This window comes from Salmo salar, chromosome ssa01 (assembly GCF_905237065.1).
Source record: "Salmo salar chromosome ssa01, Ssal_v3.1, whole genome shotgun sequence".
NCBI lineage: Eukaryota > Metazoa > Chordata > Actinopteri > Salmoniformes > Salmonidae > Salmo > Salmo salar.
In genome coordinates this window covers 18,619,238-18,645,522 of record NC_059442.1, presented here as the reverse complement: position 1 = coordinate 18,645,522, position 26,285 = coordinate 18,619,238, and the positions used below count along the sequence as shown (strand labels likewise).

Below are 26,285 nucleotides of genomic sequence, written 5' to 3'. Positions count from 1 at the left end.
CACTGTATTAGTGTATTAGTATATGCGTGTGTATTAGTGTATATTTGTGTATTAGTGTATTAGTGTGTATTAGTGTGTATTAGTGTACTGTCGTAGTGTGTATTAGAGTATTAGTGTGTATTAGTGTGTATTAGCGTATTCATGTATTAGTGGATATTAGTGTATTAGTGTATATTAGGATATTAGTGTATATTAGTGTATTTGTGTGTATTAGTGTATTAGTGTATTAGTGTGTATTAGTGTTTATTCGTGTATTAGTGTGTATTAGTGTTGTTATGACTGGGGACGTAGTGAGTGACAGGTTCGTGACTCTCACAGATACACTCTATTGAGGCTAACGCAGATAAACTCTATTTATTTTTTTATTTTTTATTTCACCTTTATTTAACCAGGTAGGCAAGTTGAGAACAAGTTCTCATTTACAATTGCGACCTGGCCAAGATAAAGTAAACCAGTTTGACACATACAAAAACACAGAGTTACACATGAGTAAAACAAACATACAGTCAATAATATAGTAGAAAAATAAGTCTATATACAAAGTGAGCAAATGAGGTGAGATAAGGGAGGTAAAGGCAAAAAAGGCCATGGTGGCGAAGTAAATACAATATAGCAAGTAAAACACTGGAATAGTAGATTTGCAGTGGAAGAAAGTGCAAAGTAGAAATAGAAATAATGGGGTGCAAAGGAGCAAAATAAATAAATAAATAAATACAGTTAAGGAAGAGGTAGTTGTTTGGGCTAAATTATAGATGGGCTGTCACGTCCTGACCAGTAAAGGGGTTATTTGTTATTATAGTTTGGTCAGGACATGGCAGGGGCGTTTGTTTAGAGTGTTTTGGGGGTTATTGGGTATGTTATTATGTAAGAGGGGTGTGTTTGTTTTGTGTTGTAGGGGTTTTTGGGTATTGTTCTGTTTTTGTATTTCTATGATTTTCTAGGTTGTGTATTTCTTTGTTGGCCTGGTATGGCTCTCAATCAGGAACAGCTGTACATCGTTATTGCTGATTGGGAGTAATACTTAGGTAGCCCTTTTTTCACTTGTGGTTTGTGGGAAGTTGTTTTTTGCATAGCTGTGTGTAGCCTGCATTATTGTTCGTTCGTTTTCTTGTTTTATAAGTGTTCTAATAAAAGTTAAAATGAGCACTCAACCCGCTGCGCCTTGGTCCACTTCATTCGACGACCGTTACATGGGCTATGTACAGGTGCAGTTTTCTGTGAGCTGCTCTGACAGCTGGTGCTTAAAGCTAGTGAGGGAGATAAGTGTTTCCAGTTTTAGAGATTTTTGTAGTTCGTTCCAGTCATTGGCAGCAGAGAACTGGAAGGAGAGGCTTTGGGGGTGACCAGAGAGATATACCTGCTGGAGCGCGTGCTACAGGTGGGTGCTGCTATGGTGACCAGCGAGCTGAAATAAGGGGGAAATTTACCTAGCAGGGTCTTGTAGATGACCTGGAGCCAGTGGGTTTGGCGACGAGTATGAAGCGAGGGCCAGCCAACGAGAGCGTACAGGTCGCAGTGGTGGGTATTATATGGGGCTTTGGTGACAAAACGGATGGCACTGTGATAGACTGCATCCAATTTATTGAGTAGGGTGTTGGAGGCTATTTTGTAAATGACATCGCCGAAGTCGAGGATCGGTAGGATGGTCAGTTTTACGAGGGTATGTTTGGCAGCATGAGTGAAAGATGCTTTGTTGCGATTGAGGCTAACACAGATGAACTCTATTGAGGCTAACACAGATGAACTCTATTGAGGCTAACACAGATGAACTCTATTGAGGCTAACACAGATGAACTCTATTGAGGCTAACACAGATGAACTCTATTGAGGCTAACACAGATAAACTCTATTGAGGCTAACACAGATCAACTCTATTGAGGATAACACAGATAAACTCTATTGAGGCTAACACAGAAACTCTATTGAGGCTAACAAGGATGAACTCTATTGAGGATAACACAGATAAACTCTATTGAGGATAACACAGATAAACTCTATTGAGGATAACACAGATAAACTCTATTGAGGATAACACAGATGAACTCTATTGAGGATAACACAGATGAACTCTACTGAGGATAACACAGATGAACTCTATTGAGGCTAACACAGATGAACTCTATTGAGGATAACACAGATGAACTCTATTGAGGATAACACAGATGAACTCTATTGAGGATAACACAGATCAACTCTATTGAGGATAACACAGATGAACTCTATTGAGGCTAACACAGATAAACTCTATTGAGGCTAACACAGATGAACTCTATTGAGGCTAACACAGATGAACTCTATTGAGGATAACACAGATGAACTCTATTGAGGATAACACAGATGAACTCTATTGAGGCTAACACAGATAAACTCTATTGAGGCTAACACAGATGAACTCTATTGAGGATAACACAGATGAACTCTATTGAGGATAACACAGATGAACTCTATTGAGGCTAACACAGATGAACTCTATTGAGGCTAACACAGATGAACTATATTGAGGCTAACACAGATGAACTCTATTGAGGATAACACAGATGAACTCTATTGAGGAAACACAGGATGTCAGTCAGTTATCTCTCCTCTAGAGTGCTAGTGTTTGTGTGTGTTTGGTTGTCTGAGTGTGTTTGGTTGTGTGAGTGTGTTTGGTTGTCTGAGTGTGTTTGGTTGTCTGAGTGTGTTTGGTTGTGTGAGTGTGTTTGGTTGTCTGAGTGTGTTTGGTTGTCTGAGTGTGTTTGGTTGTGTGAGTGTGTTTGGTTGTGTGAGTGTGTTTGGTTGTGTGAGTGTGTTTGGTTGTCTGAGTGTGTTTGGTTGTGTGAGTGTGTTTGGTTGTGTGAGTGTGTTTGGTTGTCTGAGTGTGTTTGGTTGTCTGAGTGTGTTTGGTTGTCTGAGTGTGTTTGGTTGTCTGAGTGTGTTTGGTTGTGTGAGTGTGTTTGGTTGTCTGAGTGTGTTTGGTTGTCTGAGTGTGTTTGGTTGTGTGAGTGTGTTTGGTTGTCTGAGTGTGTTTGGTTGTCTGAGTGTGTTTGGTTGTGTGAGTGTGTTTGGTTGTGTGAGTGTGTTTGGTTGTCTGAGTGTGTTTGGTTGTCTGAGTGTGTTTGGTTGTCTGAGTGTGTTTGGTTGTGTGAGTGTGTTTGGTTGTCTGAGTGTGTTTGGTTGTCTGAGTGTGTTTGGTTGTCTGAGTGTGTTTGGTTGTGTGAGTGTGTTTGGTTGTGTGAGTGTGTTTGGTTGTGTGAGTGTGTTTGGTTGTCTGAGTGTGTTTGGTTGTGTGAGTGTGTTTGGTTGTGTGAGTGTGTTTGGTTGTCTGAGTGTGTTTGGTTGTCTGAGTGTGTTTGGTTGTCTGAGTGTGTTTGGTTGTGTGAGTGTGTTTGGTTGTCTGAGTGTGTTTGGTTGTGTGAGTGTGTTTGGTTGTGTGAGTGTGTTTGGTTGTGTGAGTGTGTTTGGTTGTCTGAGTGTGTTTGGTTGTGTGAGTGTGTTTGGTTGTGTGAGTGTGTTTGGTTGTCTGAGTGTGTTTGGTTGTCTGAGTGTGTTTGGTTGTCTGAGTGTGTTTGGTTGTCTAAGTGCACCGACATCAGGCATTGTCAAAAGCAATAATGTGTGTGTGTGTGTGTGTGTGTGTGTGTGTGTGTGTGTGTGTGTGTGTGTGTGTGTGTGTGTGTGTGTGTGTGTGTGTGTGTGTGTGTGTGTGTGTGTGTGTGTGTGTGTGTGTGTGTGTGTGACTATAGGAATGCCTCCTACACACATACATTCTCTCTCCCAGGCAGGCTGCTCCAGTCGCAGATAACCATTAGCTCTCCTATGTCTCCACAGACAAATACAGCCGCTGCTCTCCTCTGGGACCAGACCACCACGGCACCACTAGTCTCAACTAGCTACTCTGATGCAAAAGTGAAATCAACAATAAGAAATGAACAGTAAACATTACACACAAAAGTTCCAAAAGACATTTATAATGTCATATTATGTCTATATACAGTGTTGTAATGATGTGCAAATAGTTAAAGTAGAGAAGAGAAAACAAATAAACATAAATATGGGTTGTATTTACAAAGGTGTTTGTTCTTCACTGGTTGACCTTTTCTTGTGGCAACAGGTCACACATCTTGCTGCTGTGATGGCACACGGTGGTATTTCACCCAGTAGATATGGGAGTTTATCAAATGTGTGTGTGGATCTATGTAATCTGAGGGAAATGTGTGTCTCTAATACTAGAACCGCTAAAGAACCCTCCCTCTACCCCCACTAGAACCACTAAAGAACCCTCCCTCCACCCCCACTAGAACCACTAAAGAGCCCTCCCTCCACCCCCACTAGAACCACTAAAGAACCCTCCCTCTACCCCCACTAGAACCACTAAAGAGCCCTCCCTCCACCCCCACTAGAACCACTAAAGAGCTCTCCTTCTACCCCCACTAGAACCACTAAAGAACCCTCCCTCCACCCCCACTAGAACCACTAAAGAGCCCTCCCTCTACCCCCACTAGAACCACTAAAGAACCCTCCCTCCACCCCCCACTAGAACCACTAAAGAACCCTCCCTCTACCCCCACTAGAAGCACTAAAGAACCCTCCCTCCACCCCCACTAGAACCACTAAAGAGCCCTCCCTCTACCCCCACTAGAACCACTAAAGAACCCTCCCTCCACCCCCCACTAGAAGCACTAAAGAGCCCTCCCTCTACCCCCACTAGAACCACTAAAGAGCTCTCCTTCTACCCCCACTAGAACCACTAAAGAACCCTCCCTCCACCCCCACTAGAAGCACTAAAGAGCCCTCCCTCTACCCCCCACTAGAACCACTAAAGAGCTCTCCTTCTACCCCCACTAGAACCACTAAAGAACCCTCCCTCCACCCCCACTAGAAGCACTAAAGAGCCCTCCCTCCACCCCCACTAGAACCACTAAAGAGCTCTCCTTCTACCCCCACTAGAACCACTAAAGAACCCTCCCTCCACCCCCACTAGAAGCACTAAAGAGCCCTCCCTCCACCCCCACTAGAACCACTAAAGAACCCTCCCTCCACCCCCACTAGAAGCACTAAAGAGCCCTCCCTCCACCCCCACTAGAACCACTAAAGAGCCCCCCTAAGATCACTACTAACTGAGGGAGCAGAGGGACCCCTCTACCCCCCTGTACCCTCTAATTGAGTATTCTATCTGGGTGCCAAGGGAGACAGGAAGTGCTTGTTACCCCCGCCCCCTGACCTTCCTCTCTGGCTGACACATCATTATGACCTCATTAAATGCTGCCAAACAGCCACCGCCAGAGGGGAAATACCACAGGGAGAGGGGATGTGTCATGTGGGACTTAACCTCTGCAACCATGTCCCTTCCTTCCTTCCTTCCTTCCTTCCTTCCTTCCTTCCTTCCTTCCTTCCTTCCTTCCTTCCTTCCTTCCTTCCTTCCTTCCTTCCTTCCTTCCTTCCTTCCTTCCTTCCTTCCTTCCTTCCTTCCTTCCTTCCTTCCTTCCTTCCTTCCTTCCTTCCTTCCTTCCTTCCTTCCTTCCCTCCCTCCTTCCTTCCTTCCCTCCCTCCTTCTCTTTCTCTGTCTTCTCTCATCCCCCTCTGTCACTTTATGTGAGAGGTGGGCAAAAATGAAGTGGTGAAAAAAAGTGAGATGAGAGAGAGAGAGAGAGAGAGAGAGAGAGAGAGAGAGAGAGAGAAGAAGAAGATGGATTGTTCCAGTTATAGCAGGTGTACAGGGTGTTTTCTCTCTCCTTGTTGTTACCCCTCTCTCTTTCTCCTGTACTTTACCTCCCTGTCTCCTTGTTGTTACCCCTCTCTCTTTCTCCTGTACTTTACCTCCCTCTCTCCTTCTTGTTACCCCTCTCTCTTTCTCCTGTACTTTACCTCCCTGTCTCCTTCTTGTTACCCCTCTCTCTTTCTCCTGTACTTACCTCCCTGTCTCCTTCTTGTTACCCCTCTCTCTTTCTCCTGTACTTTACCTCCCTCTCTCCTTCTTGTTACCCCTCTCTCTTTCTCCTGTACTTACCTCCCTGTCTCCTTCTTGTTACCCCTCTCTCTTTCTCCTGTACTTACCTCCCTGTCTCCTTCTTGTTACCCCTCTCTCTTTCTCCTGTACTTACCTCCCTGTATTCTTCTTGTTACCCCTCTCTCTTTCTCCTGTACTTTACCTCCCTGTATTCTTCTTGTTACCCCTCTCTCTTTCTCCTGTACTTACCTCCCTCTCTCCTTCTTGTTACCCCTCTCTCTTTCTCCTGTACTTTACCTCCCTGTATTCTTCTTGTTACCCCTCTCTCTTTCTCCTGTACTTACCTCCCTCTCTCCTTCTTGTTACCCCTCTCTCTTTCTCCTGTACTTTACCTCCCTGTATTCTTCTTGTTACCCCTCTCTCTTTCTCCTGTACTTTACCTCCCTCTCTCCTTCTTGTTACCCCTCTCTCTTTCTCCTGTCCTCCCTCTCTCCTTCTTGTTACCCCTCTCTCTTTCTCCTGTACTTTACCTCCCTGTACAGACACACACACATGCACACAGACATATACACACACACAGTAATTGGACAACCTAAATTGCCTGCTTATGCATTAGGTGTTACATATTCGTAGGTGCATCCCATCACTGCTACCACTCCCTCCCTCCCTCCATCTCTTCCTCCTTCCCTACATCCATCCCTCTATCCCCCTATCTCTATGGGCCTAACCAGGACTTTGGGGTGGCATATGAATGAGAAAATATAATCTCTCTCTCTCTCAATATAGAGGAGAGGGGAAGAGAGGGGAGGAGAGGGGAGGGGATGAGAGAGGTATTCTCCTCTCCACTTCTCCCTCTCCTTCCCTCTCTCCTTCTCTGAGGAGGGGATAAGTTCCCGGCTTGTTTAGTCAGTGTGTGTGTGTGTGTGTGTGTGTGTGTGTGTGTGTGTGTGTGTGTGTGTGTGTGTGTGTGTGTGTGTGTGTGTGTGTGTGTGTGTGTGTGTGTGTGTGTGTGTGTGTGTGTGTGTGTGTGTGTGTGTGTGTGTGTGTGTGTGTGTGTGGCATTAGGAGGGGAAGTGTGTTAAGGCTCCCATAAAGGGATTCTGGCCAGCGGTTGGAATAGGGTAGATATGGGGGAGGGGCTTTGAATCAGATAGAGCAGGCAATAGAGGATCAGAGGAGGCAACAAGAAGAAGAGTAAGACAGAAAGAATGAAAAAAGGAGAAAGAAGGATGGAAAGAGGAGTAGTTGGTGAGAATAGAGAGAAAATGTGTTGCAGGTAGAGAGAAAGAGATGAAAGGAAAGAGAGATAGAAGTGGAGAAAGAGAAAAAGAGAGAGATGGAATGAGAGGGTGAAGGAAGATGGTACCGTATACGATCCCTTCTCCTTCCCTGCCTCCTCCCTCTCAGATTGTGATAAGATGAGGATGCTGATAGCCCTTCTGTGTGTTTTGGTGTGTGTGTCCGTGGGAAACCATACCTGTGTGTGTGCATTGGGGAAGGTGTATGGGTTGGGGGCAAAGGCTGTCCTGTCTGATTTGGCTTATCCTGTCATATTTCCCCCTTGAGGTGCGAGCTGCTGGACCTCCACAAATAATCCCCATGACCCCCTTCATATCTTCCTCCCCCCATCCGTACCTTTCCTCCCAGCAGCAGGAGTGATGACAACGTGAGTTAGCTGTGACGCTAACAGAACTAGCCAGGCACAATGAATGTCCTCAGACGTCACTACCAGGGCCAGGCTGGGATGCTTACCCCTCCAGGGGCTACATTCTAATATTATCCAGTAGACACATACAGGGAATGCTAAGCTAAAGTTGTATTGTAAACAAAAAGGCAATGCTAAGCTAAAGTTGTATTGTAAACACAAAGGCAATGCTAAGCTAAAGACATATTGTAAATTTAAGGGGAACTTTAAGCTAAATTTGTATTGTATTGGTGGTACCGTAAATGTAAAAGCCAAAGTATGCTAATAAATAAAGTGTAAATGGTAAAGTTGTATCATACCTGGGGTAAAGTAAAGTAGAGGGGAAACTCGATGTGGAGTGTGTGTTTGTGCGAACCACCTATTTTTAGGGGGGGGGCCCCCCCCAAAAGAGACATGAGGGAAATTTAGAAAATGTGTGAATACAAATGACCCTTATTCATATGTAGAGCAGGACCCATGTATTGAATTCAAGGCCTTTACAAAATGGTGGTGCCATGGTCTGCCACAGTGATGTATGTGTGTATGGGAGGCCACAGTGATGTATGTGTGTATGGGAGGCCACAGTGATGTATGTGTGTAGGGGAGGCCACAGTGATGTATGTGTGTAGGGGAGGCCACAGTGATGTATGTGTGTAGGGGAGGCCACAGTGATGTATGTGTGTAGGGGAGGCCACAGTGATGTATATGTGTAGGGGAGGCCACAGTGATGTATGTGTGTAGGGGAGGCCACAGTGATGTATGTGTGTAGGGGAGGCCACAGTGATGTATGTGTGTAGGGGAGGCCACAGTGATGTATGTGTGTAGGGGAGGCCACAGTGATGTATGTGTGTAGGGGAGGCCACAGTGTTGTATGTGTGTAGGGGAGGCCACAGTGATGTATGTGTGTAGGGGAGGCTACAGTGATGTATGTGTGTAGGGGAGGCCACAGTGATGTATGTGTGTAGGGGAGGCCACAGTGATGTGTGTAGGGGAGGCCACAGTGATGTATGTGTGTAGGGGAGGCCACAGTGATGTATGTGTGGCTGCTTAGGGGACAACGTGCCACATCAAGCTACCGATGTACACAACCCCCCCCCACACGCACACACACACGGTATGACCAATGCCAGCTGTTTGTGTCCATCTGTGTTCTTTACATACAATCTGACCTGAGGTTTGGGTCCAGCTGGTAAACTACGCACGCACACACACACACGCACGCACACACGCACACACACGCACACACACACACACACACACACACACACACACACACACACACACACACACACACACACACACACTCACGCACACACGCCCGGGCTCGATCGGATAAGAGAGGAGATGAGATGTACGTTCTGCTTATATCAAACTGACTGTGGGGAGATGCACGCCAAGACAAAAATGCACTGGGATAGTGTGTGTGTGTGTGTCTGTGAGTGTGTGTTTATGTGTGTGTCTGTGAGTGTGTGTTTATGTGTGTGTCTGTGAGTGTGTGTTTATGTGTGTGTCTGTGAGTGTGTGTTTATGTGTGTGTCTGTGAGTGTGTGTGTGTGTGTCTGTGAGTGTGTGTGTGTGTGTGTGTGTGTGTGTGTGTGTGTGTGTGTGTGTGTGTGTGTGTGTGTGTGTGTGTGTGTGTGTGTGTGTGTGTGTGTGTGTCTTTGAGTGTGTGTGTGTGTGTGTGTGTGTGTGTGTGTGTGTGTGTGTGTGTGTGTGTGTGTGTGTGTGTGTGTCTGTGAGTGTGTGTGTATGTGTGTGTGTGTGTGTGTGTGTGTGTGCGTGTGTGTGTCTGTGAGTGTGTGTGTCTTTGAGTGTGTGTATGTGTGTGTGTGTGTGTGTCTTTGAATGTGTGTGTATGTGTGTGTGTGTGTGTCTTTGAATGTGTGTGTGTGCGTGTATCCTCTCTGATGGATATGCGTTTGGAATGTGGTGAAACCCTGGCTGTCAGGAGGGGTGACTGGGGGTGTGTGTACCTGCAAGCCGTGTGTGTGTGTTTGTCTGTGTTTGTGTTTGTGTTTGTCTGTGTTTGTGTTTGTGTTTGTCTGTGTGTGTGTTTGTCTGTGTTTGTGTTTGTCTGCGTTGGTGTTTGTCTGTGTGTGTGTTTGTCTGTGTTTGTGTTTGTCTGTGTTTGTGTGTGTGTGTGTGTGTGTGTGTGTGTGTTTGTCTGTGTTTGTATGTGTGTGCGAGAGTGGGTACTTGCGAGGCTGTGATTTCTTTTACAGGAGACAAAAACACAGGGACCATGTGTGTGAGAAAAAGAAAGAAACGAAGAACGTAGGAGATCTGACCACTGAGACGAGGAGAGGAGGAGGGGAGAAGAGGAGGAGAGGATGAGGAGGGAGAAGAGGAGGAGGAGGGGAGGAGGAGGGGAGAAGAGAAGAGGAGGAGGAGAGGAGGAGGAGATGAGGAGAGGATGACAGGCGGAGGAGGAGAGGATGACAGGAGGAGGAGGAGAGGATGACAGGAGGAGAGCAGGAGGAGAGGAGGAGGAAATGAGGAGGGGAGAAGAGAAGAGGAGGAGAGGAGGAGAGGATGACAGGAGGAGGAGGAGGAGGAGGAGTGGAGGAGAGGAGGAGGAGAGGAGGAGAAGTGGAGGAGAGGAGGAGGAGGAGGAGAGGAGGAGGAGAGGAGGAGAGGAGGAGGAGGCCTCTCTCTCTCTAGCTCTGTCTCATTCACCCTCGCTTACATTTGTTTCTCTTCTTTTCTATAATTAATAATAGGGTCAAGGGGTGAAGAGACTGAAGGAGTGTAAATGAAAGAGTGTGTTCTTCATGGTGTATGAGTATCACTTACCTTCTGTCATCATTGCTCTGATTTAGAGTGTTGGAATATAATTATGAGTGTCTCAAAAATAGTATCTCTCTCTCTTTTTCTCTCTCTCTCTAACACCTTCCCTCATTGTTCCTAATGTTACACATTTCATGTAGGTTAAACATGTTGAAATGATAGAACAGTGAGTATGTCAATGACAAGTGTGACTATGTCCCTTTAAACTCATGTCATCATTTGAGTAAAAGTGTGTATCTCTTCCACCTTATCTTCTCTCATCATTTTGACAATTAGAAAAATAATAGAGTGAGTGTGTGAATGAACGAGTGTATCCTACCTTCTCTCATCATGCCGACGTTTAGACACTTCATGAAGCGACAGGCTTGGCAGGACTTGCGTCTCCTCTTGGTGATCTCACACTCGTTGGTGGCAGGGCAGCTGTACTCAATGTTCCCTGTGGCAAGGCATGTAGGGAGGAAGATAGAGGGAGACACAGTGTTTATTAGCAGCTAGTGGGCACACACCACACAGAGAGAGAGAGACAGAGAGAGAGAGAGAGAGAGAGAGAGAAACAAGAGAGAGAGAGAGAGAGAGAGAGAGAGAGAGAGAGAGAGAGAGAGAGAGAGAGAGAGAGAGAGAGAGACGCAATATCTCGATCACATTATTTGTACTGCTAAAATTCTATGAGAGAATAGATCTGCTTTCAGAATCTGGTTAGGAGTTCACATTTAGTACTGTATTCGAGGTCTGTCCTTGTCTTTGGATGGCAGCATGCTTGTGACCTGATCTAGCCCATAATCTGTGCCGTGACAGCAGGAAGCATCCACTGATATGATTAATCAATTTAACTCTTAATCAAGATACACCTCCCCCCCCCACACACACACAATCACAAACATGTACACTTCCGCCAAAACATGGGCAGAAACAAACACACACACACACTGACCCACTGGCAACATTCCATGGGGTCATGCTGATCATTGGATTAGGCTGTGTGTGAGTGCGCCCGTGCGTGGGCATGTGTGTGTGTGTGTGTGTGTGTGTGTGTGTGTGTGTGTGTGTGTGGGTGTGTGAGCGTGGGCCAGCCTGCCAAAATCAGTTTACAGAGCCTAAGCCCTGTCCCTGACCTGGCACCTGACACTACAGCGACCTCTAGGTTGGCATGACGACCTGGCGACCAGACCAATCACTAAGCCTGCTGAGTGGAGGCCAATTTGCTACCGGGGAAACAGACACGCTACAAATCCTCTCCCCTCTCCTCTCCCTCTCCTCTCCATCTCTCAATGTCCCGTGCTGCATGTACAGATGTAGAAACTTAATTTGATCACTCTTTTGTTGATGATAATTTGTGATTTTGTGATTTACATAAATTCACTGAAAACCTACGCTAACACATGGTTACACATCTCATATCAGCTGGCCTACTTTTGGCCTGCTAATAGCATAACAACCAATCAAGCAACATTATGGACTAAACATTCAAATCTTGTTGCTGCAGTGAGGAAATACATAAGGGGCTGAAATCCTACCTAATCTGAGAGAGATATACTTGTTTCTACTACATTTCAATGTCCTCTACTACATGCCCTGGGTATAAACACATTGTGTGTGTGTGTGTGTTTATCTCTCTCTCTGTGAGCTGTTAGGTGTGAGGTGATGAGATTTGAGTAAGAAGGCAGCATACAGTATTAGATCTCTATGCCATCCCTCTACTCCCTCTCATCCACCTCTCTCAGTCCACTCTAAAAGACAATAGGAGTCTCTCTAGTTCTCTCCACCCTCTCATCCACCTCTCTCAGTCCACTCTAAAAGACAATAGGAGTCTCTCTAGTTCTCTCCTCACTCTCCTCTCTCCTCCAATAGGAGTCTCTGTAGTTCTGTGGCATCCTCTTTTCTACATATCTTCTATCAGTCACAAGTTACAAATATATGAGTAGTGAAGCCTGGCTGCCCCTGATGAAGGTCACATAGGACCTGAGTCTATGGCAGGAAACAGGTAGGGAACGGTATAGAGTGGGGGTATACTATGAGAGAGGACACGTGACATGTTGCTAGGACAGTGGACTAGGGAAACATAGTGGGTAGGGAACAGGATAGAGCAGGAAAACAGTATTTCTTACATTTATTTAACTAGGCAAGTCATTGACGGCCTACCCCGGCCAAACCCTCCCCTAACCCGGACGACGCTGGGCCAATTGGTCGCCACCCTCTTCTCCACCCTTCTACACTCAGTGGCCAGTTTATTAGGAACACCTTGCCTTTCTCTTCTCTACCCTTCTATACTCAGTGGCCAGTTTATTAGGAACACCTTGCCTTTCTCTTCTCTACCCTTCTATACTCAGTGGCCAGTTTATTAGGAACACCTTGTCTTACTCTTCTACACTCAGTGTCCAGTTTATTAGGAATACCTTGTCTTACCCTCCTACACTCAGTTGCCAGTTTATTAGGAACACCTTGTCTTACCCTCCTACACTCAGTTGCCAGTTTATTAGGAACACCTTGCCTTTCTCTTCTAAATGGAACACCCATTTAGTACCGGATCGGACCCCCCGTTTGCCTCCACAGAGGTGTTGGTCAATGCGATGGCATGACGCAGTTGCTGCAGATTTTGACAGCGGTACACCACTGCCACCAGCCTGAACCGTTGACACCAGGCAGGATGGGTACATGGACTCATGCTGCTTATGCCAAATCCTGCCTCTGCCATCATTATCCTGCCTCTGCCATCATTATGACGCAACAGGAATCGGGGTTCGTTGGACCAGGAAATGTTTTTCCACTCCTCAATTGTCCAGTGTTGGTGATCACATGTCCACTCGAGCCGCTTCTTCTTGTTTTTAGCCCTTAGGAGTGGAACCTGGTGTGGTCGTCTGCTGCAATAGCCCATCCGTGTCAATGACAGACGAGTTGTGCGTTCTGAGATGCCGTTCTCATTCGACCTCTCTCATCAACGAGCTGTTTTCTCCCACAGGACAGCCGCTGACTGGATGTTTTTTGTTTGCAGCACCATTCTCTGTAAACCCTAGACACTGTCGTGTATGAAAAGCCCAGAGGGGCAGACGTTTCTGAGATCCTGGATCCGGAGTGCCTGGCATCAATGATCAAAACACGCTCAAAGTCAATTGAACAGTAACTGAATGCCTCGATGCCTGTCTGTCTGCTTTATATAACAAGCCACGGCCACTTGACTCACTGTCTGTAGGAGCGATCCATTTTTGTGAAAGGGATGATGTACCTAATAAATTGTCCGGTGATTGTATATTGCTCCTCCATTTCATAATTTCTCATTTCCCCTTTCCTCTCTCTCACTCTTTCCTTCACTCTTTCTCTCTCTCTTTCTCTCCCCCTCTCTCTCACCCCGTCCTCTCTCTTTCTCTCCCTCCCTCCCTCCCTCCCTCCCTCCCTCCCTCCCTCCCTCCCTCCCTCCCTCCCTCCCTCCAATAAGGGAGTGAAAGATGCAGGATGTCAGGTGGCACTGGACAGGTGCCACGACAACACCAGCTGCCAGAGCCTCCGAGTGTTGCTTCCTCCACGCTACAACACAAACACACACACACACGCTAAAATTCCCACCTTCCCAACACAGCAGGTTGGGGGAGTATAGTTCCATCCCTACCTACCCTGCCCTCTCTATGCCTGTCCCCTCTGATAGACCAGACACGTCCCTCCCCTGCCCTCTTTCTCCTGTCCCCTGTGACAGATCAGACAGGTCCCTCCTCCTGTCCTCCCCCCTCTCTGTGCCTGCCTCCATCTCTCTCCCTCCCCCTTTCATCTCTCTCTCTCTCCCTTCCTCCTTCCAACCAGGTTGCTATAGTGGTGTCCAGCTGGAGAGGCTGTGGTGATTACCTGCAGTTTTATTGGCTAATGACTTGAAACATACCAATATGTCTACCACTGCCCAGAGGAGGCCGGACCCATGCTAGGGCCAACACACCCACACACGCACACACACGCACACACATCTGTCCATTGGAGGATTGGCTTGTGTCAGGGCCAAGCACAATATTCAATTCAGTGAAATTCTCTATGATGATCCACTTCTATGTCTGTCAGCCTGTTCCAATATAAACACACATATCTATACTGCTTCATCCTCTATTTAAGATATTTATCAAATAGGAAAATGATGCTGCATAAAATAAATTAAACGAGTAGAATACACTCCCTCATAAATACCGATGCAGTGTCACTGTCACCTAGATTCACACACTTCATTCAGAAGTCATGTTTACTGATATCATCAGTCCCGTTGATCTATAACCTTATCTTAGTAAATACCATAATCTAAGCATCTCATCAGAAGTGATTAAGTAATGATGAGTGTAGGTATATGTCCATCCATTCCTCTCCTATCTTTATTAAAGCCACTGAAAGCTGTTTAACGACATAAAGCCTGAACCCTGACCCCTGACCCTAACCTCTCACCTCCAATCATAATCTCTGGCCTGTGTGTGACCATTGATTTCCTCTTGGAACCCAAACAATCAGATCAGAAAAACATAAAGCACATTATTTTATCGCTCCGTGCATGTTGTAAACACTGGAAATATCCTATTGAAACTGGTTTACTAGCTATGTGGCAGGTAGCCTAGTGGTTAGAGCATTGGGCCGGCAACAAAACGTTGCTGGGTCGAATCCCTGAGCTGACAAAGTCAAAAACTAACATTCTGTCCCCAAACAAGGCAGCTAACCCACTGTTCCCTGGTAGGCTGTCATTCTAAATATAAAATAAGCAGAGGATGTGAGTTTTGCAGTATGGGGCTTTTAGTATGAGCCTAAAATAACAAAAAACACAGGTCTGATCTCTAACCCGTAACCCTAAGCAGAGGGAACGTGAAAGCCAACCTTGGATGGTCCTCTTGAAGAAGGCCTTGCAGGCCTCGCAGGAGGCCACGCCGTAGTGGTAGCCTGAGGCGATGTCGCCACACACCAGGCACAGCCGCTTGGGCATGGAGTTCAACATGTACTCGCACTTGATCTGCGAGTCCTCCCCGATGGTGCTGGAGCAGTCTTCGTAGCGCTTGGAGGCCCCAGCAGGGCCCAGGGGGCCGGCCCCAGGCCCGTACAGGGTGGGGGAGTCCAGGCCGTTCTGGTGGCCGTTCATGGTAGAGCTGTAGGAGCCGCTGGCGTCGCTGGAGCCCCCAGGGCTGTGGTGGTTAATGCTGTCTGCCAGGGAGGCGGGGCTGGAGGGCTCTGTCTTAATGTAGGACGGGCAGCTGGACTCTAGGTGGCGCTCTTTGCTGGACATTCTGCACAGGTGCCTGGATGGAGGGATGGAGGGAGGTAGAGGGGGAGGGAGGTAGAGGGGGAGGGAGGTAGAGTGGAGGGAGGTAGAGGAGAGAGAGAGAGAGGAAGGAGGTAGAGGAGAAAGGAGGGAGGGAGGGATGGAGGGTGGGTGGAAGGAATTGTGGTAGGGAGGTTGGGAGGGAGGAGAGAGTGGAGAACATGTTGTCATAGGTGAGTTAATCGTAATAAAAAGCTTGATAACATGTTAACATCTTACCAGATACTTTGCAAAATAGTTGTCTTTTTATAGTGACATCATACTAAATCTAACTACTGGATTATTCTCAGGAAATGGTCAAAATATAACACCTGTAATCTAGATAGAAAGTGTATGAGAGAGACAGAGAGTGTGTGTGTGTGTGTGTGTGTGTGTGTGTGTGTGTGTGTGTGTGTGTGTGTGTGTGTGTGTGTGTGTGTGTGTGTGTGTGTGTGTGTGTGTGTGTGTGTGTGTGTGTGTGTGTTGAGGGAGGCCTGTAGAAGCGTCTCTAGCCTACAGCCATCAGTCACTCTCTAGTCAATAGCAACTTGTTCTACATGAGAGTAATCAGGAAGGAGGCACAGTGCTGCTCAATCATGCCTGAGACAGCCACTCACAGCAAACAACACACACACATATGTGCACAAGAAAGAAGGCCATGCACAGATATACTAAACACACACAAAACACATATCAGAGACAACACACACACTAAAAGATGAGGAATCTGAAGGAAAGTACTTTACCTCCACCCCTTTCAATCCCCTGTTCAATACCACCAACCTATTAAGTGGCAACACCCCCTCATCTCCTTCACCCCACCCCTTCGGTTCCTAGGAGAGTACTGTTAATGGCAGCTGTAATTAATATCTCTCTCTCTCTCTCTCTCTCTCTCTCTCTCTCTCTCTCTCTCTCTCTCTCTCTCTCTCTCTCTCTCTCTCTCTCTCTCTCTCTCTCTCTCTCTCTCTCTCTCTCTCTCTCTCTCTCTCTCTCTCTCTCTCTCTCTCTGAAAGGGAAAACACAAAGTGGTGTTTTAATTAAAGAGGGATTCTACCTCAACGAGTGCTCTAAAATCCAGTCATCTTGTAAAACACCTAACAGTAATGAGACCTAGAAATCAGACATGGGAGGAGGGAGAGGAGGAGAAACAAAGGGAGGGACAGAGAGAAGGAAGGAGAGAGAGAGAGAGGGAGAGAGGTGAGGAGGAGAGAAGGGTAGGGAAAAAATATTTCCCACGACGTTGACTCAAATCAGCTGTTTTCCTCACGCTGATTAATCCTGAAAAACCTTCCCTTCTCTCTCTCTGTCTCTCTCACACACACACACACACACACACACACACACACACACACACACACACACACACACACACACACACACACACACACACACACACACACACACACACACACACACACACACACACACACACACATGGGTGGCAGGTAGCCTAGTGGTTAGGAAATTGGGCTAGTAAGTGTCCCGAAATCTGTCCATGTGCCCTTAACCCTCATTGTGCCAGGGGCATGCCAGACCCTGGCCGTGTCCCCACTCTATGAGGGTGTCTCAAAAAAACAGATTTCCATTTCACACGTGAATTACAGTTTTTTTACAATCACTCTGCCACTAATTTCAGAACCTTGATGTCATTTTTCAAAACTCGACACAAACCCCACAATCATTTGTTCATTGAACTAAAATCACCTGTTCAAAATGACACAACTTAACATCAAAGTATTACCATTTCAAAATGCAATTCACACATTACATCTGAGATGACTGTCTATTCATGTCATTACAATGATCTAACTATCAATTGATACAACTCCTCAAAATGATAAGTAACTGTTGCATTACTCTTAATGCATAGTTTTATGGAAACTGACAAACAATATAAACCAATTGGACTACATTATCTATGGCTGTAATATTTCATCATCATTCTTTATCAGACACTGTTTCTATGGTCCCATGTACCACTTTTCCAGACCATGTTTTCAGATTTGACATTACTGTACACTCACCAGCCACTTTATTAGGTACACCTATCTAGTATCTAGCACTGGGTAGGACCCCCCTGCCTCCACAACAGGCTGAATTATTCACGGTGTTGTACGTTAAGAGATGCCCTTCTGCACACCACTGTTTTAAACAGCTGATATTTGAGCATTTGTGGCCTTTCTGTTAGCGTGAATGAGTCTGGACATTCTCCTCTGATCTCTCTCATTAACAAGGCCCACAGAACTGTCGCTCAGTGAATGTGTTTTGTTTATCGCACCATTCTCTGTAAACTCTAGAGACTGTAGTGTGTAAAAATCCCAGGAAGGCAGCTGTTTCTGAGATGCTGGAATCACCATGTGTGGCATCAACAATCATACCACGGTCAAAGTTGCTTAGATTACGCATCTTGCCCGTTCTAATGTTTGGTCGAACAACAACTAATGTTCTCTGCTCTATATATTGAGTTGCAGGCAGCCACATGATTCGCTGTTCGAAAGGAGTAGGCTATTTGCGTTAACGCAGGTGTACCTAATAAAGTGGCCGGTCAGTGTATGTATGCAGGCCCTTGTAATTGTTTTTTACAATACTGCCAACTCGTTACTGATGATTGATTTCACATTGTGGTACGAGTATATAGTGAAATGAGTGGTATCCACCTACAACAGCATAGTGATAACATGGAGCTGGCAGGTGATCCAGGTCACAATAGAGGTCAAGCAATGGGAAAAGGAAGACGAAGAAGACGTGGTGGTCAAAGGAATGGCAGGGGACAAGCACCTCTTCTGAGAGAATTTTTCTCCACATGGAGGTGGAATACATTTCAATTAACAGGTGTGACTTGTTAAAAGTTAATTTGTGGAAGTTATTTCCTTCTTAAAGCTTTTGAGCCATTCAGTTGTGTTGTGACAAGGTAGGGGTGGCATACAGAAGATAGCCCTATTTGGTAAAAGACCAAGTCCATATCAATATTATTATTATTATTATTCATTGAACTTTTATTTAACTAGGCAAGTCAGTTAATTAAGAACAAATTATTATTTACATGGACGGCCTAAATCGGCCAAACCCAGATGACGCTGGGCCAATTGTGCGCCACCTTATGGGACTCCTAATCACAGCAGGTTGTGATACTGCCTGGATTCAAACCAGAGTGTCTGTAGTGATATCTCTAGCACTGAGATGCAGAGCCTTAGACCGCTGCGTGAGCTGGAGACCCGAGTATGGCAGGAACAGTTCAAATAAGCAAAGAGAAAATGAAGGTCAGTCAATCCGGAACATTTCAAGAACTTTGAAAGTTTCTTCAAGTGCAGTCGCAAAAACCACCAAGCGCCCTGATTAAACTTTTTTTTTGGGGGGGGGCTCTCATGAGGACCACCACAGGAAAGGAAGACACAGAGTTACCTCTGCTGCAGAGGATAAGTTCATTAGAATTACCAGCCTCAGAAATTGCTGCCCAAATAAATGCTTCACAGAGTTCAAGTAACAGACACATCTCAACATCAACTGTTCAGAGGGGACTGTGTGAATCAGGACTTCATGGTCGAATTGCTGCAAAGAAACCACTACTAAAGGACACCAATAAGAAGGAGAGACTTGCTTGGGCCAAGAAACACGAGCAACGGACGTCAGACCGAAGGAAATTTGTCCTTTTGTCTGATGAGTCCAAATTTGCGATTTTTGGTTCCAACCGCCGTATCTTTGTGAGACGCAGAGTAGGTGAACGGATTATCTCTGCATGTGTGGCTTCCACCATGAAACACGGAGGAGGAGGTGTGTTGGTGTGGCGGTGCTTTGCTGGTGACACTGTCTGTGATTTATTTAGAATTCAAGGCACACTTAACCAGCATGGCTACCACAGCATTCTGCAGCAATATTCCATCCCATCTGGCATGCGCTTAGTGGTAGTATAATTTTTTTTCCAACAGGACAATGACCCAACACACCTCCAGGCTGAGTAAGGGCTATTTGACCAAGAAGGATAGTGATGGAGTGCTGCATCAGATGACCTGGCCTCCACAATCACCTGACCTCAACCCAATTAATATGGTTTGGGATAAGTTGGACCACAGAGGTAAGGAAAAGCAGCCAACAAGTGCTCAGCATATGTGGGAACTCCTTCAAGACTGTTGGAAAAGCATTCCAGGGGAAGCCGGTTAAGAGAATGCCAAGAGTGTTCAAAGCGGTCATCAAGGCATAGGGTGGCTACTTTGAAGAATCTCAAATATAAAATATATTTAGATTTTTTAAACACTTTTACATGATTCCATATGTGTTATTTCATAGTTTTGATTTCTTCACTATTATTCTACAATGTTGAAAAACCCTTGAATGAGTAGGTGTGTCCAAATTTTGACCGGTACTGTACATATACAAAATATGCAAGCACCCACCAAAATATTATTACTCACGTACATACAGCTGCTCAACCATAAGAGACAGCAAGAAGAGAACTGATAAAAATAGCAACATTTTGGAAAACATTTCGGGAACTTTTTAGAAACATTTAGACTTCTTGGTGTCGCTTTACAACGCAACACTTAGGTTCCCCAGAGGCAAAAACAACTTCCCTTCATAACTCTGAAACAAGAAGTTATTAACCATAAGTCTTTTTAATCTCTCTCTTCCCTCTCTCTCTCTCCTCAGGTCTACAACAGGCTGTAATATTCACAACTATGTATAAACTCAATTGTCAGATGGTGGCTTTTATTCCAAGCCCCACTTTAATCTAAAATTAGACGCAATAAAATTCCCATTACCTGCGAGAGGGATGGGATTCTCGGGTCTATATTTTAGAAGAAAGGAAAGCCTTTTTGACAGAGAAGAGACCATTTGAGAGGGAATTATTGTATCTGTTTTCAGGAACGCAAGGCAGCCCCAATCCCTAGGAGGGCCATTAAGAGGAGGGTTTAAGAGTGAGAAGAGCTCAGATTTAGTTGCTGCGTATTAATGGGAACAATAACTGTCAGGAAATAAAAGGACATGTGTAGTACTGAGTGAGAGAGGAGATTAAGAAATCACAGAGAGAGAGAGAGAGAGAGAGAGAGAGAGAGAGAGAGACAGAGAGAGAGAGAGACAGAGAGAGAGAGAGAGACAGAGAGAGAGAGAGACAGAGAGAGAGAGAGAGAGAGACGAGAGAGAGAGAGAGATAGAGATAGAGATAGAGATAGAGAGGTGAAGGTTGACCCTGCTCTATACTATAGTACGTAGTCTGTTCCTGCAGTTAAATGACCTAGTGGGTGGAATGTTATTCATATTTTTCATAAATAAAATACATGGTTTTGCTATATTTCAGTCTTCTGTAATGTATATAAAGTGTAATATTGGGATGGAAATGTAATACATTTCAACTCTATATCTGACATGGTACAGGTGTCTTCTTTTTTAAACCCATAGCCATGTGTGTATACTTTTGTTTCAAAATAGATGTGTTTAAGTCTACCAAGAAACACTGTGTGACCCTGATTTAGCCCACTGCAGTAAATTAAAAAACACTCAACGTGCCTGTCTCTTTATGTTGCCAAGTGTGAAGGGGCAGACATCTGTGTAATTCTTAATTTTCCATCTTCATGAGCACAGAGAGATTGCAGTCTTAATAGATGGCAGTCATATTAGAGGGAGTCATATTAGAAGCCAGTCATATTAGATGGCAGTCATAATAGATGGCAGTCATATTAGATGGCAGTCATATTAGAAGGCAGTCATAATAGATGGCAGTCATATTAGAAGGCAGACATATTAGAAGGCAGTCATGTTAGAAGGCAGTCATTATAGATGGCAGTCATATTAGAAGGCAGTCATGTTAGAAGGCAGTCATTATAGATGGCAGTCATATTAGAAGGCAGTCATGTTAGAAGCCAGTCATGTCAGATGGCAGTCATACTAGATGGCAGTCATGTTAGAAGGCAGTCAAAATAGATGGCAGTCATATCAGAAGGCAGTCATGTTAGAAGGCAGTCATGTTAGAAGGCAGTCATATTAGAAGCTGTCATGTTAGAAGGCAGTCATATTAGAAGGAATTCATATTAGATGGCAGTCATATTAGATGGCAGTCATATTAGAAAGCAGTAATTTTACAAGTCAGTCATATCAGATGGCAGTCATATTAGATGGCAGTCATGTTAGAAGGCAGTCATGCTAGATGGCAGTCATATTAGAAGGCAGTCATGTTAGAAGGCAGTCATAATAGATGGCAGTCATATTAGATGGCAGTCATGTTAGAAGGCAGTCATGTTAGAAGGCAGTCATAATAGATGGCAGTCATATTAGAAGGCAGTGATGTTAGAAGGCAGTCATAATAGATAGCAGTCATATTAGAAGGCAGTCATGTTAGAAGGCAGTCAAAATAGATCGCAGTCATAAAAGATGGCAGTCATGTTAGAAGGCAGTCATAATAGATAGCAGTCATGTTAGAAGGCAGTCATGTTAGAAGGCAGTCATAATAGATGGCAGTCATAATAGATGGCAGTCATATTAGAAAGCAGTCATACTAGAAGCTGTCATGTTAGATGGCAGTCATATTAGAAGGAATTCATATTAGAAGGCAGTCATATTAGAAGGCAGTTAAGTTAAAAGGCAGTCATAATAGAAGGCAGTCATATTAGAGACAGTCATATTAGAGACAGTCAAATTAGAGACAGTCAAATTAGAAGCCAGTCATATCAGACACAGACATATTAAAGACTAGTCATATTAGAGACAGTCATATTTTAGACTAGTCATATTAGAGACAGTCATATGAGAGACAGTCATATTAAAGACTCGTCATATTAGAGACAGTCATACTAGAGACAGTCATATTAAAGACTAGTCATATTAGAGACAGTCATATTAAAGACTCGTCATATTAGAGACAGTCATATTAAAGACTAGTCATATTAGAGACAGTCATATTAAAGACTCGTCATATTAGAGACAGTCATATTAGAGACAGTCATATTAAAGACTAGTCATATTAGAAACAGTCATATTAGAGACTAGTCATATTAGAGACAGTCATATTAGAGACAGTCATATTAAAGACTAGTCATATTAGAAACAGTCATATTAGAGACTAGTCATATTAGAGACAGTCATATTAGACACAGTCATATTAGAGACAGTCATATTAAAGACTAGTCTTATTAGATGGCAGTCATGTAAAAAGCCAGTCATATCAGAGACTAGTCATATTAAAGACTAGTCATATTAGAGACAGTCATATTTTAGACTAGTCATATTAGAGACAGTCATATTAGAGACAGTCATATTAAAGGCTTGTCATATTACAGACAGTCATATTAGAGACAGTCATATTAAAGACTAGTCCTATTAGAGACAGTCATATTAAAGACTAGTCCTATTAGAGACGGACATATTAGAGACAGTCATATTAGAAACAATCATATTAGACACAGTCATATTAGAGACTAGCCATATTAGAGTCATATTAGAGACAGTCATATTAAAGACTAGTCATATTAGAGACATTCATATTAGAGACTAGTCGTATTAGAGACAGTCATATTAGAGACAGTCATATTAAAGACTAGTCATATTAGAGACAGTCATATTAAAGACTAGTATATTAGAGACAGTCATATTAAAGACCAGTCATATTAGAGACCAGTCATATTAAAGACCAGTCATATTAGAGACAGTCATATTATAGACAGTCATATTAAAGGCCAGTCATATTAGAGACAGTCATATTAAAGACCAGTCATATTAGAGACAGTCATATTAAAGACAAGTCATATTAGAGACAGTCATATTAAAGACAAGTCATATTAGAGACAATCATATTAAAGACCAGTCATATTAGAAACAGTCATATTAGAGACAGTCATATTAGAAACAGTCATATTAAAGACAGTCATATTAAAGACCAGTCATATTAGAGACAGTCATATTAGAGACAGTCATATTAAAGAATAGTCATATTATTGACAGTCATATTAGAGACAGTCATATTAAAGACTAGTCATATTAGAGACAGTCATATTAAAGACCAGTCATATTAGAGACAGTCATATTAAAGACAAGTCATATTAGAGACAATCATATTAAAGACCAGTCATATTAGAAACAGTCATATTAAAGACTCGTCATATTAGAGACAGTCATATTAGAGACAGTCATATTAGAGACTAGTCATTTTAGAGACAGTCATATTAAAGACCAGTCATATTAGAGACAGTCATATTAAAAACCAGTCATATTAGAGACAGTCATATTAAAGACTAGTCATGTTAGAGACAGTCATATTAAAGACCAGTCATATTAGACACAGTCATATTAAAGAATAGTCATATTAGAGACAGTCATATTAAAGACAGTCATATTAAAGACCAGTCATATTAGAGACAGTCATTCTAGAGACAGTCATATTAAAGACTATTCATATTAGAGACAGTCATATTATAAACCAGTCATATTAGAGACTGTCATATTAAAGACCAGTCATATTAGAGACAGTCATATTAAGACTAGTCATATTAGAGACAGTTATATTAAAGACCAGTCATATTAGAGACAGTCATATTAAAGACTAGTCATATTAGAGACAGTCATATTAAAGACCAGTCATATTAGAGACAGTCATATTAGAGACAGTCATATTAAAGATCAGTCATATTAGAGACAGTCATATTAGAGACAGTCATTTTAAAGACTAGTCATATTATTGACAGTCATATTAGAGACAGTCATATTAAAGACCAGTCATATTAGAGACAGTCATATTAAAGACCAGTCATATTAAAGACTAGTCATTTTAAAGACCAGTCATATTAGCGACAGTCATATTAAAGACCAGTCATATTAAAGAGTCATATTAAAGACCAGTCATATTAGACACAGTCATATTAAAGAATAGTCATATTAGAGACAGTCATATTAAAGACAGTCATATTAAAGACCAGTCATATTAGAGACAGTCATATTAGAGACAGTCATATTAAAGACTAGTCATATTAGAGACAATCATATTAAAGACCAGTCATATTAGAAACAGTCATATTAGAGACAGTCATATTAGAGACAGTCATATTAAAGACAGTCATATTAAAGACCAGTCATATTAGAGACAGTCATATTAAAGACAAGTCATATTAGAGACAGTCATATTAGAGACAGTCATATTAAAGACAGTCATATTAAAGACCAGTCATATTAGAGACAGTCATATTAAAGACAAGTCATATTAGAGACAGTCATATTAAAGACAAGTCATATTAGAGACAATCATATTAAAGACCAGTCATATTAGAAACAGTCATATTAGAGACAGTCATATTAGAGACAGTCATATTAAAGACAGTCATATTAAAGACCAGTCATATTAGAGACAGTCATATTAAAGACAAGTCATATTAGAGACAGTCATATTAGAGACAGTCATATTAAAGACAGTCATATTAAAGACCAGTCATATTAGAGACAGTCATATTAAAGACAAGTCATATTAGAGACAGTCATATTAAAGACAAGTCATATTAGAGACAATCATATTAAAGACCAGTCATATTAGAAACAGTCATATTAGAGACAGTCATATTAGAGACAGTCATATTAAAGACAGTCATATTAAAGACCAGTCATATTGGAGACAGTCATATTAGAGACAGTCATATTAAAGAATAGTCATATTATTGACAGTCATATTAGAGACAGTCATATTAAAGACTAGTCATATTAGAGACAGTCATATTAAAGACCAGTCATATTAGAGACAGTCATATTAAAGACCAGTCATATTAGAAACAGTCATATTAAAGACTCGTCATATTAGAGACAGTCATATTAGAGACAGTCATATTAGAGACTAGTCATTTTAGAGACAGTCATATTAAAGACCAGTCATATTAGAGACAGTCATATTAAAAACCAGTCATATTAGAGACAGTCATATTAAAGACTAGTCATGTTAGAGACAGTCATATTAAAGACCAGTCATATTAGACACAGTCATATTAAAGAATAGTCATATTAGAGACAGTCATATTAAAGACAGTCATATTAAAGACCAGTCATATTAGAGACAGTCTTATTAAAGACTATTCATATTAGAGACAGTCATATTATAAACCAGTCATATTAGAGACTGTCATATTAAAGACCAGTCATATTAGAGACAGTCATATTAAGACTAGTCATATTAGAGACAGTTATATTAAAGACCAGTCATATTAGAGACAGGCATATTAAAGACTAGTCATATTAGAGACAGTCATATTAAAGACCAGTCATATTAGAGACAGTCATATTAGAGACAGTCATATTAAAGATCAGTCATATTAGAGACAGTCATATTAGAGACAGTCATTTTAAAGACTAGTCATATTATTGACAGTCATATTAGAGACAGTCATATTAAAGACCAGTCATATTAGAGACAGTCATATTAAAGACCAGTCATATTAAAGACTAGTCATTTTAAAGACTAGTCATATTAGCGACAGTCATATTAACGACCAGTATTAAAGACCAGTCATATTAGACACAGTCATATTAAAGAATAGTCATATTAGAGACAGTCATATTAAAGACAGTCATATTAAAGACCAGTCATATTAGAGACAGTCATATTAGAGACAGTCATATTAAAGACTATTCATATTAGAGACAGTCATATTATAAACCAGTCATATTAGAGACTGTCA

The 26,285-nt window shown here is 43.0% G+C and overlaps 1 protein-coding gene across 5 annotated transcripts in view; it reads right to left on the bottom strand.

The window, feature by feature from the left end:
- Nucleotides 1-26,285, bottom strand: part of LOC106570958 (estrogen-related receptor gamma) — a 263,515-nt gene that overhangs the window by 79,017 nt on the left and 158,213 nt on the right. For all 5 annotated transcript variants that reach the window (XM_014143900.2, XM_014143663.2, XM_014143597.2 and 2 more), the window contains exons 3-4: nucleotides 15,228-15,643; nucleotides 10,717-10,833 (exon numbers count right to left, since the gene is read on the bottom strand). In XM_014143900.2, the coding sequence (XP_013999375.1) occupies nucleotides 10,717-10,833; nucleotides 15,228-15,643 (533 nt within the window). The remainder of the gene's footprint in view (nucleotides 1-10,716; nucleotides 10,834-15,227; nucleotides 15,644-26,285) is intronic.